This window comes from Phalacrocorax aristotelis, chromosome 1, assembly GCF_949628215.1.
Source record: "Phalacrocorax aristotelis chromosome 1, bGulAri2.1, whole genome shotgun sequence".
Lineage (NCBI taxonomy): Eukaryota > Metazoa > Chordata > Aves > Suliformes > Phalacrocoracidae > Phalacrocorax > Phalacrocorax aristotelis.
In genome coordinates this window covers 149473180-149486391 of record NC_134276.1, presented here as the reverse complement: position 1 = coordinate 149486391, position 13212 = coordinate 149473180, and the positions used below count along the sequence as shown (strand labels likewise).

At 41.9% G+C, this 13212-nt stretch overlaps 1 protein-coding gene across 1 annotated transcript; it reads left to right on the top strand.

Annotated features, from left to right (window-relative positions):
- The first annotated feature begins 5949 nt into the window (after positions 1-5949).
- On the top strand, positions 5950-12940 carry TUBA8 (tubulin alpha 8). Its single transcript, XM_075115449.1, has 5 exons — positions 5950-6132; positions 9488-9710; positions 10420-10568; positions 11128-11808; positions 12618-12940. The coding sequence occupies exons 1-5, from the start codon at positions 6130-6132 to the stop codon at positions 12903-12905; spliced, it is 1344 nt and encodes a 447-aa protein (XP_074971550.1). The 5' UTR covers positions 5950-6129; the 3' UTR covers positions 12906-12940.
- The last annotated feature ends 272 nt before the right edge of the window (positions 12941-13212 follow it).

The window sequence follows — 13212 nt, the reverse complement described above, 5'->3', positions numbered from 1 at the left end:
GGCTTCTGTTTTCCCCTGCTCTGGTCAAGATCTGAGTGAAGGTGGGAAGGTTGAAGTGTAGTTTTCTTGCTTCATTTTTGGGCAACAAATGTTGCTCACAATGTACAAACAAACAATTTTATTAGCTTCTTGGTAAATAAATTTAGAGTCCAATACATACAGCTTCATTTGTGTTAATAAGTTTATAATAAAGGAAGTCATATGCAGAAAAAGAAAGGTGGGGTTGGAACTTGTTTTTCCTTTTCGGGTAGAAGTTACTCTGGATGTACTTCGAATAGAGTATGTTTAACCCTGTATTAATGCCCTTTTCCTACTAGCTTGTGAGTATTAAAATTAAGAGGAAAGAAATGTGGACCTTTCCCTAGACACTCCATAAGACTGGAGGGGAATCATATGCCAAAAGGTTAATATTCCAATATACCATGTCCAACAGCAGTATTTTTGAGAGAACCTTTTAAACTTGTACTTGGGAGTCTGCATAATAGTCTACAGAAGGAGACACGCTTCTTTCAGAATATGACGTATTTTGTGTTTCAGATTTCTGTTCCTAAACTATGTGCATGACACAGGAATAAACAGTTTAGGAACTGGTTATTGAACATCTGTCATTATAGAAGTATATGTACAAGAAGGATTTCTCAGGAAATTAATTTAGTCTAACGTGTAAAAAGCACCAAGTTCTCTTCAGTATCAGATTAACTCTTCACATGTTAAATTGAGTTACAAGTACCCAGAGAATGGGCCAAAACAATCAGTGGTTGAAATTAATTAAGGTACTAAAGGCACTTTAATTGTAGTTCCTTTAATTTCTGCAAACCTCTCTTCCACCTGTCCATGTTCAACAGAAGGTTGAGAGATCTGAAGATACTTCATTCCCTTTGCTTTATCTATATATCAATAAGGCAGCATTGCTCTGTCTTGTCCCAGATAACTGGACTTGGCTCATATTCCTTAGTTGGGTCCTACTGTTGTTTATTTTGTGTACTTATACACAGTTGTTTGATCTATATATGGAATTATGTGCAGTTACACGTAGATCTCATGTACTGTACACCATGTGTAGGCACGGCTGCGAATGTCTAGCTGTTTTGATTATTGTTTCTTTCTACACGCAGCAAAATATTTTTCTTCCTATCTGTAAATAAGTGTAAGAATATTTTCCATTAACTCCAGTAGAATTCCTTGTGGAAAATTTTGTAATTATTGGTTGATTCGGGGTTTCACGCAAGATCTCCTCTTAAACTCCTAGAATATTCAGTGGTTCTCACCATTTCCCTTGTCCTTCCCTTTCAGTGTGAGTGCCTCACATTGGCCAAGTTGGAGTTCAAACCAGCAACACATGTTGGGAGCTCTTCTGTCTGGAGCATGGCATTCAGCCAAATGCACCTCCATTGACCAACCCGGCGTTGATGATGCTCCTGCCATGTTCTTCAGGGAGGCATCCCTAGAAAATATGTGCCCCAGGCTATTATGGTGGACTTGGAGCAAATTGTAATAGCTCAGTGTAGAACTAATCTTGGAAAATAGAATTAACTGGGTGCAAAAGTTCAAATCACTTTACCATTAGGGATGATCCCAACATGCAGGCAAAACATACAGATTTTAAGTTTTTAATACCACGTATCTCTAAAAGCTCTGTTATTCGCAATGAAAAGATGAAAACGACACTGCACTCTGTCATGGGTCCTCTACTAATAATTAATAAAATGAAAAGTTTACTATTGTTTAAACCTCCACTGGTTATGAGTACAATTTAGCTTTCTTGAAGAGATTCTTTTCTGGTCTTTTTCTGTGGTGGTATTTTTCCTTTGCTAACTGGTGGAAAATGCTTTCTTTGTATGGAGATGTAAGAGAGGAGCGTGAAGAATCAGACAACAGATGTGTCCTGACAGATTTTTCAGGGGAAACTACTCTTGCAGATCTCTTCTTTTTCCGGTCATTTCCCTGAAGGTTCTGATGGATCTTCATCTGATCAGTATATAGAGCTGAAATTTTACCACAGCAGGGCACAGCCCTCGTTTGATAAATGAATTTATTTGTATAACACAGCAACTTACGTGTAGAGCAGAGTCCACTTTTTTTTTTTCAAAACAGAACATCTCAGACTGTACTCCTCATCTCTGTACTTTGTTTTTCAACGTACAGATCTTCCATACCATTTTCTGCCAATGTCAATGCCCCATTTGTTTTGCAAACATCAACCTTGGTGAATTATATCTTCCAAGATGGAGTTGCCCCTCAGGTCTCCACCGCTGTAGTGGAGCCCTACAATTCCATCCTGGCATGGCATACAACTCCAGTGGGGCTCCAGAAATGCATTCTGTTTTGCCCAAACTGTTGAGGAGAGTTGTCCCCTTTCTGTTTGTATTAGGTTTGGTAAAAGCTCATAAAGAAAAGCAGGCACATCCAGAAATATCACTGATGTAGTTGGTCATTTTATTTGCAAAATGAATGGTTGATCTTCATATTAGAAACTATAGTTCTGAACTTGCTATATTAGGGGAGATAATTCTCCAAGTCCAGATGTAACTATAATTTTTAACATAGGTAGAGAAATTTTATACATGACAACTCTTGCCAAAAAGGGGATAACTTTTTTGAAGCTGTTACCCACAATTTACTTCATTTTTTCTCTCTTAAAAGTAATTTTAAAAATACCTAGCACAGTTCTCTGTTTCAGGAATAATGCCTGAAAGCCAGTATTTCATCAATATAGCAGTTTTATGTGGGTACTGAAATACTAGACTTCGGGATTTCAGATATACCTGACTGTATAAGCTGTCAGTTCTCCCAGTAGGTGACGACAGACTGTAGTTCTACAGGGGGACACATGGAAGCATTTATATCGTCATTCACTAACATGAGAACGTCTTATAATATGTGGAAAATACAAAGACTTTCACGCACCAAATTAAAAGCGACAGAGGTTTTTGTATGATCACCAACGAACTTCTAAGTTAGGAGTGCACTGTTTTATATGATGGCAGCTACTGTTCTAAAATAATCCACAATTATGCCACTATTGGTGAGTGACTTAGGTAACCCATCTATGGGGAGTGAAGTTCATCTGGTAGAGGACATGAAGTTAACTGCCCTTTGTTTGCCTGTTGATGTATTTTGATCTCTAGTCGGAACAGAAGAGATAGATCACAGGACTTAGTGGTTCTCTTGACCTAAGATCTGGTGGACAGTACTTCTAAGATCTAGGTTATTCAAAAATGCTATTTTCAGGTGTGTCTATTTTTAAATGGAGGAAAGGGGGTTAGGTTTTGTATGGCCATGTTAAGGGTTTTTTTTTAAATCCCTCTAGGAGGATGATTTTGATAGTCCCATAAACAATTGGAGATAATAACTCACAACAACTCTGCTCTGTTGTGTTGCTCTGGGGGGAACCTATAGCACAGCACCAAGTCCATGTGCACATGAGAAGCCCTCTGAGAACGTCCAGACCATCCCAGTCGCCTGCAGGCTGCGCAACACCCCGAGGAGCATGGGCTATTAGCAAGCCCTCTGGCAGTGCCAGGAAAGCCGCTCCAGCACTCATGCCAAATTCACTTATTTGCATACCTCAGGACTCCATGGCAGAGCTTTTTATAATCAGCCCTATTTACCCCTCATCATCATCTACCAGTGTTGCAAGGTAAAAGCTGAAGTGGGCAGGCCACGCTGCTGGGCTATCACCCCTCCCCATGCAGGGCATGCCTCAAGCCTGTTCCATGCAGGACAGAGAGGCTGAGTGACTGCCCCTACAAGCTTGCTGTCTGCCCACACAGGTTGAATGCCAGCATTGAGCAAGATGATTGTCTTTCCAAGAATCCCAACCCAGGCTGTACCTGCCTCATGTCTCTATGGAGTAGAGGCTGACTCCAGAGTCAACAAAACTCACCAGTACTTGGGAGCACAGTCCCACACAAGTGCTTTCAGGTTACCCTCTAAATCTAGGCGGAGGGTTTTCTGCCTAAGCACTCTGCAACACACGTGGCCAGAGCAACATAAGGAAACCTTATGAAAAACAGTGTGCCCAAGTCTTCCTTGGGGTTTTTATCTCCATGTCTGGCCATCACCCCAGACCAGCGCATATTTCCAGCACTTGAGTTCATGGGCCATCTCAAGGCTGAGCACGTCAAGCCCTGTCTTTGGTGTAAAGCAGGTCTGCAAAGGCCTTTTACCTAGCTACTTGACTGTGAAAAATGTAAAAACAGTAACCTGGGTCATCCCTAGGCTCTTCAAGCTCAACTGATTCTAGAGAGAAGGGACGTAGCCATTGCACTCCCACCAGCCAGGGACACTGCTGAAGACTCTATCGCTCCCTGCTCCCTGGAAGTTTTTAACTGGTGAGGCATGACCCAGGCTCTGTTCAGTGTGGCAACCCAGCATTGGTGAGTCTACGGTCTTGGGACAGTTGAGTTTGAGTGAGGTGGAGGGGAATGATTAACACTGACTCCCAGAGGTGCTTTCACAGCCTATTACAGAAGAGGGGAGGGGGGCAATGGAAGAGTAGAGAAAAAGCAGCAATGGATTAAGTTGCAAATAATTTAGTAATTCATAGAGCTCCTTCAGCTATTGCAGGTGCTAGATCTGACATGTTCACTCAAAGAGTGTCTAAGAGGATTTGTGTGGTGGACTGCTCAAGGTATTTGCTGGGAGACTTTTTCCTGAGGTGAATCCACACAGAGCTCCACATCAGGTAGAGCCAAGAGCTTTAACATTTCAGTTTGTCCATAACACCAGAGCTTGGCTGGAATGTTACCAGTTCTGTTGGAAGAATGCAGGAACAACCTATTCCTCATCCTCAAAGCAATGATCTCATGGTTTTCTGGAGAAGTGTAGGACTCTGATTAAACAAAGCAGCAGACAGAAATTAGCATGGGAATTCTTCTTCTGTTAAAAATACTTGCAGCTTTTCTTAGCCAAAACGAAAAAGTAGTGATTTGCAGGTTTATGTAAAGATCAGCAAAATGAAGACTATACCAAAGTAAAGGTGAGTTTATAAAAAATGGTATGAACTACTTCAGACTGTTAAAATATAGGTGTTAGTTAAAGGAGAAGATCCTTAAATGCTCGTTGCCAACAGTGGCTGAACAATCTACTAATATAATGTCAAAGTAGACTGACCTACAATTTAGGAATTTTGTATGTAAATTTCTACTGATTAAACATAACAATAAACCGTATGTTTCTAAAGTCCAGGGATACATAATACTCAAATTCAAGCAATTAAGTGTGCCTTCCTCTTTGTTACCTAGGAGTTGCAAACACGAGGATTTCTCCACTGAGAGAAGCTGCTGCCTTCCAATGCTGAGCTAGTGCAGAGGGATCAAACAATAAAATGGTGGAGGCAACTGCCCTAATTTGGAGTGGGAATGTTTGTGTGATGCCTCCAGCTATTTCTTGCAATAAGCACTGCAATGAGAGTCAAATTTCTTTCTGTATTTGGACAGACAAGTTAGAATCTGTACTGAATACTGCCCCATAATGCTGACAGCCCAGATGACGGTACACAGAAAGAGAAGCAACAGAAGTAAATTGAAACGTTAATAGAGAGGGCAGCTGGAGTAAGGGCAGAAAGAAGTCAGTCCAGCATTCAAGAGCCCTGGTAGAGAACACTTCAGAATGGTAATTATATTTACTTTCCAGTCGTCTGGTTTTGGTTTTTCCTCTGTCCTTCTCCATTCATTTGGTTTCTTACATCCTCTTGGGCTTCTGTATTGGAATTTAGGAGTGATTTTCACCTACACATGTACATGCTGGCAGTACAGGGAATTGGCATGGTATGTGTGTTGTAGGTGACACACATGGACAACGCTCAGGTGTTAGTATAGCGTATAGCGGCCTTAATAAGCACAGCAAACTAGGCGGGACTAAATTTGAAGTCTGGGGAATATCTGAGCCCCGCCTCCCTGGATGAATTTGCATACATGGAGTGGTGGGGAGGGCAGGAGGCAGTGATGCAGCGGGCAGAACTGTGGAGTCTGTGACCTATTCCGTGACGCACTGTGACACTGAAGCGCAGCAGCAGGTGCCGGGTGCTGGGCCCAGGCTGCCTCCCACCCGGCAGCCCAGAGCCAGGCTCCTGCAAAGACCTGCCACCACCGATCCGAAAGGGAAGGAAACACCGCTGGAGACACCATGGTAAGGGGGGATGTGGGAATACCAATCATACAGGGACCAGGAGGACTGTGGGCGAGGGAAGGCAGGGGGATCTGCCATGGTTATCAGTGGTTTGTTCCACAAAACCCTGACCTCGTGCACCAATTACCGCGTAAGAGGATGGGAAAGGAGTGTCAGAAAATATCACTGGAGCTGTAAGGCATGGTGAACCAAAGCCTTCTTCAAAGGATCTCTAATTAGTGGAATTATAAGATAAATTAGATCTGGAGTCTTAGCTTTTTAGTACTCTCTGAGATGACTATATTTTCTCAACACAGGTTCATTGTCATATGAGATAAATTTTTTTTAGAAATTTTTAGAAATTTTCTAAATTTAGACATTTAGAAAAAGAAGTTACTTACCTTTGTGTCTGTTTTAAATTAGTTTAGCCCTGGCAGCTGTTCATAGCTATGCAGTGTACACATGTGTGTTTCTGTATGCATTTAAGTAAAAAAGGCCCTTCATTTTTAAGATTTGGGGTTTTATTATACATTTGTAGAAATCTCTCAAAACCCCTTAGAATGTAAAAAATCCATTTCACCCTGCACCCCAATTTCGGTCTAGCACTGAGTCTTGTTTTGGTGCAGAGAACTCTGTTATTTCCTGCCAGTACAGCTGCAGGTCCAAAATGAGAACGTTCATTTTGCAGGCGAGATACACATTTCCACAGGCTCCCCATGCCTTAAGGCAGACATAGGTTAGTGAGTATGTTTCGGGAATATCTGGGAATATCTGCAAGACTAAAATCTGCCTTTGTAAAGTAAATACTTAAGCCAGGTAGCATTCTGGTTTTTTTAATAGAATCAAAGCCGCCCCAGGCTTAGTTTCACAAAGGATCCAGTCCTTTCTACTGTCTCTTGGTAAATAAAAGGTCAGGTCTACAATTTGTATGCCAGGTCCTGGTACATTAGTGGTGGGATGTGAAACATGAGTTTGGAGTAAGCTCCAAATTTAAATACCATTAAGAGATCAGTTTACTCTGCCTGTGACTCTATCTGAAGAAGGCCCACTCTCTTCCCTATTAAAAGTCTGATATCTGTTTTAAAGCTGTTTACCGTGCAAAATTAGAAATCTCTTTGTTATTGCCTTCTCTCCTTGTCAGAATATTTCCAAGTTACTCCTGGGGTAGGAGAAGATGGGAGTTGAAGGCAGGAGTCACGGCAAGAGGCCTGGCGCAAAAGGCAGGGCTGAGATACTGTGTCAAACCAGAGCAGCTGAAAGATCAGTCTAAGAGGGAAGGAACTGGTTGTGCAGTCTTCAACTATAGTCCTATACTAAGCTTTACAATATTAACTTTCTAAGGCAACATTCACCGGTTCTGTGAAAAAACAGACCAATTCCTCTACTCATCTGAGGAACCGAGCAAGGCAGCTTTTTAGGTTCCAAGTATTGCTTGACTTGTAATTGTAGTTTTGCTTTAAAAGGTATTCTTTAAAAAAGCCACCTGTCCTCATTGCTGTGTTTGAAAGGAAGAAGTTTTTTTTCCTTGTTGCCAGGCTTACAGATTCACACTGGAATTTAAAAGAAAAGCAGGAGCCTGCCCTGTGCAAAATCAGCATTCACTGAATTCTCTAAGCCAAAGTATGCCTTCAGTGTCTCCTGAGTAATCCTCCAGATTGCAACTCCACTGCAACATACCGTCATTCAAATAACTCAGATACTTTTGCACAACTCAATTGAGAAAAACAGGATTGTGCAAGTAGACCTGAGAGCGTGTTACACACACTGCTGCATGTGCATTTGCAGAGTCAGCAGCTTACAAATGAGCACTGAATAGAAATAATATATGCCATTGAATGAAATATTTAAATTGGCCTTCCATATTCATTTGAACTTCTGAGGATGACTAACTGGGGGAGTGATGACTTCTGAAAAACTATCTTTAGTTGTGTTTCTAAAATGTAAATATATATCATTTGTTAAGAAAACACTGTTCCAGAGATGCTGCTGGTCACACATTCCACCTGAAGATTTAGCTTTTGGAGAAGATGCATTTCACTTGCAGGTCACAGGATGATTTTGCAGGGTCAGCAGTTACAGAATTAAAAATAAAAAACAGGTTAACTGGCCAAATCTGATATTAAGTCATTGTATGTCTCTAAATGAGATATTACAAAATAAAAATGAGTGAGGACTATTCTCTGGCCTTGACGCCAGGTAGCATGGCCTGCTTCCTATTTAGGCATCTCCAAAGCCAGGCAGTGGCCAGTGAGCTGCTCACTGGAAATCATTCTTGACAATGAGTTGTATTCTGGATGGTGCCCAAGCATTGTCTGGAAACGTATGAGGTGGCATAAGCCAAAACTGTGCCAGAGAGTGTGCTAATTATCAATCAGCTCAGGCAATCGCAGGCCAGTGTTCAGTACTATGACCCGACTCTTTCTTACCCCCTGGTATAGACAGGGCCATTGAGATCTCAAAGATGGAGCTCAGAAGACTATAATTACAATTACAAAGCAGAAACTGAAGCTTAAAAACCCCACATGTCGGAAACCACTCTCTCCTTACAAAACTGCCTTTCATGACACTCGGTGTCATAATTGTCTGCACTAACTCAGAAGTATCTGCTTTAGAATTCTATTTCTGAACTTATGAAATCCAGCACCAGGTCCTTCATACTCCTGTACTTGAAGTGTAAAGGATTTTGGAGCAATTGGCACCTGCCCATTTTAGCCTGGTGTTACATATGTTGTTTGCTTTTCATTGAAGTCCCTGGCTACCACAGGAACAAATGCAAATAAACACACTATATTGCAATGACACTGCCTGAATACGCAATGTAAACCTGCAATGTAAAATTCATAGCTGCTCAGGAGCTTGAAGGAGCATTTGTTTCAGCTGACAGAATCTGAAATAATTTCCTGATGTGAATATTGCTTAAAGCATTTCTTCCAAGTTTCCACTCTAGCCTGCTATCAGAGGGTAAGAGAATCAAAAGACATCACCTGTCTTGGGTTACATAAGGTTGAAGGATACCACATGGTTGTGTCAGGTTCCAGCCAGGAGTAAAAATAAACTGAACTGGGCTGTGCTCCTCAACAGAGCCAATCCATAGGAGGAAAGGTGAGTTTTGTGTAACTGATTTTTTTTTTCCCTGCCTGTTTTCATGTACCCACATATTACAGCACAAAGATTTCAATTTTTTTAAAGAACTGTCCCAGTATCTGGTGTGTATATTCTCATTGTGGTCATGGGGTTGAACAACTAAATGAAATGCTGACCGCGGCAATCCACTGTTTTTTGGAAAAGCAATACACTGGGAAAAAGTAACCATTAGGAAAAAGGAGGACTAATGTGCAGCTTTTTTTCTGACCCTGTCTCTGTTCTCTCCCCTTAGCGTGAGTGCATCTCTATTCATGTTGGCCAGGCTGGAGTTCAGATAGGAAATGCATGCTGGGAACTCTTCTGCTTGGAACATGGCATTCAGCCAGATGGCACCTTCAAGGATCTGCAAGATAAACTCAACTATGATGACTCTTTTACCACATTTTTCAATGAAACCGTCACTGGGAAGCATGTGCCACGAGCTGTAATGGTGGACTTGGAACCCACTGTAGTAGGTCAGTATAGAAATGAACCTGGAAAATGGAGAAGAGTTTACTCTTCCTAATATCACCGTGGTGTGCCAGCAATCTCCCCTGGTACAAAGCAGCACACCCTTTGTATCTTGGTCTACCACTAGATAGCATAAAATTATTTTTCTTGTGACACAGAATGGTAGATTCTGTCAAAAATAATAATCTGTCAATTATCTCCATAGGAGTTATTTACATGGGAACAGCCAGATCCTAAGCAGTTTAATAGCTAGTACCTGTGGCTTGTATGACTTCTCTTTGCACAAACATTTAACTTTTGGTTTTGTTTGCTGTCACATTTTTGCCATTCAAATTCTGCTTTTCTCTGATTTGGATCCAAAGTAGGAGCTTGACAGTTTCTCTCTAGGAACAGAAGGATTTCTAAAAATTGGGGTACCTGGGGGAACCTGATTTTCTTCACACTTTTCTTCTGGTGACTTGTCCTCTTGTTGGTACAGCCTGTACAACTGACAAGTTCTTGAGAAGATAACAACTTCTGTGGCTGGATACAAGTCGCACTATAAATCAACAGAATGGAGAAATTTAAAAATGCTTACGAAACAGTTTCCCCTTCTCCATCAACATACAGTTTTTGCGATTATGACCGCCAGTGACTGAAAGCCAACAGCAATCAGAAGTTGTTGACACTGGAGCACGGCCATGCAGCTTCTCACAATTTCTCTTTCTTGTTCAGATGAAGTGCGGGCTGGCACCTTCCGGGAACTTTTTCATCCAGAACAGCTGATCACTGGAAAGGAAGATGCAGCTAATAACTATGCCCGTGGCCACTACACCATTGGCAAAGAAAGCATTGATATGGTCCTTGATCGGGTCCGTAAGCTGGTAAGTCCCAGTAGTTTTGAAACAGCAGATTGGATTCTGCAGAAGAAGGAAGGGCAGAACAGGTAGCTTGTTAACTACAGATGAGACAAATGGTTCAGAAAACAGATTGCAAGACGTACAGAGGCATCATTACCAGTCCAAGACAGAGAAGCCCAGCAATTCACTTCCCAGCCGTATGCCTTCAGATAGTCTTAAAAAGTGGTTCTGAATATATAATTCTTCATAATTAGCACAGCCCTGGAACACCAATACTGATATAGAAGCGTGGATTAGGGAGTTCTACACTGATGGTTTCAGGTAGACTAACTAAAAGAAGCGTGAAGTTCAGAGAGAGAAGCTCTACATATAAGAGTCCAACTTTTGTCATAAGTTGAGCTAGTGAAGGAAGCAAAGGATAGGATTATCACCAGTCCTTTCTCAAGAAAACCTTACATGAAAGCTATGCTGTATATTGCTGATGACTGCTCTCACCTTCAGCTCAGAATAAGCTAACGTAGTAGATGAAGTCTTTTCATTATTCTTCAGCCCCCATTCTTTCACTTTCTCTTTTACTTTTTAGACTGATGCCTGTTCTGGGCTGCAAGGATTCCTCATATTCCACAGCTTTGGTGGGGGTACCGGCTCTGGCTTTACCTCCTTACTGATGGAACGCCTCTCTGTGGATTACGGAAAGAAGTCCAAACTGGAATTTGCCATCTACCCAGCCCCTCAGGTCTCCACCGCTGTGGTAGAACCCTACAATTCCATCCTGACCACACACACCACCCTGGAGCACTCAGACTGCGCCTTCATGGTGGATAATGAGGCCATCTATGACATCTGCCGCCGAAAACTGGACATTGAGCGCCCCACTTACACCAACCTCAACCGCCTCATCAGCCAGATCGTCTCCTCCATCACTGCCTCGCTGCGCTTTGATGGTGCCCTCAATGTGGATCTGACGGAGTTCCAGACAAACCTGGTGCCCTACCCGCGCATCCACTTCCCTTTAGTGACCTACGCCCCCATCATCTCCTGTGACAGAGCATATCACGAGCAGCTCTCGGTGGCAGAAATCACCAGCTCCTGCTTTGAGCCCAACAACCAGATGGTGAAGTGTGACCCAAGGCATGGGAAGTACATGGCCTGCTGCATGCTCTACCGTGGCGACGTAGTTCCCAAAGACGTCAATGTAGCAATTGCTGCCATCAAGACCAAGAGAAGTATCCAGTTTGTCGACTGGTGTCCAACAGGCTTCAAGGTGAGTATGGCTGCCACGAGCTTCTCTTTGATGTTTAAAGGCAAGTTCAGTCTAGTGGAAAACTTGTACTTAAAGTCTTAGTTCTCATATGTTTTCTATTTGTGACAAGAAGGAACATAAGAAAGACGCATGTGTATAAAATGTGCCCTTTCTCCTTTGGATGGCCTATTGACACAGACTCAATATTTACGTAAGTGGAAATCTGAAGTGTATACGAGTTAAAATCTAAAGCAGTATTCATTTCAGATCTGAATTTTGAAAAAGCCAGTGAATGTTCCCTCTGAAGCATCACCTAAACCTAAGGAAATACCAAACCCAATAAAATTAGTAAAGGAAATGCTGATATTAGGGAATCTGTCAGATAACACCCTCATTCAGAAATATTATACAGCCTTTCTGCACTGGCTACATAGCAGTGTCGGGAAACATAATTTCAATAACAATACAGACATTAGCAGTGGAAAACCATTTGTCATAAAAATAGCTGGTTTAAGAATGAAAACGTTTGAGTGGGAACCAACTTTCTGTACTAATTTCTGTAGAGTATCTGGAGACACTGTACATTCAGTGTTGAGTAGCTGTTAAGAAAGCTACGAAGTTGCCAGTGTACTTGAAACAGAAAGGTAACTAAAAAGAGCATGCATCATACTGTTTATGACATTCTTTTTTTATGGCATTTGCCATCTGGTAGTTTTGATAGTGGCACTACTCTACCCCAGCATCTGTAAATTTACTCACTTTTTTCAGCTCTTTGACTGCTTTCTGCTTTCTTGCCTTTTTACAATATTCTCTCATATTCCTGTTTCCAGGTTGGGATCAACTATCAGCCTCCTACAGTAGTTCCTGGCGGAGACCTAGCCCAAGTTCAGCGAGCAGTCTGCATGCTGAGCAACACCACGGCCATTGCAGAGGCTTGGGCAAGGCTCGACCACAAGTTTGATTTGATGTACGCCAAGAGAGCTTTTGTGCACTGGTATGTGGGTGAGGGCATGGAGGAGGGAGAATTCGCAGAGGCCCGAGAGGACCTGGCTGCCCTGGAGAAAGACTATGAAGAAGTGGGAACTGACTCATTCGAAGAAGAAAATGATAGGGAGTAATTTAAAAATACACTTTGTTCCTAGTGCACACAGAATTGTCTCTGAATCACTGTATTGCACATACCTACCATTAGGTCACCTTTTTTGAACGTAATATACAGAAATTTAGGACAGGCCACATAGAGACATCTTTTATTCCGTAAGTCACAGGTAAATTGTCCTGTAAGATATGATCAGTTGTAGTAATGCCCCACCACTCCCAGCAATGCAAAAAGACTTGCTCTTCTTCCTTGCACATTTAATGTAAGCCTTCTCAAGCTCTAGTACAGATGCTAAAACTACTACAATTCAATACAAGCAAGATTAT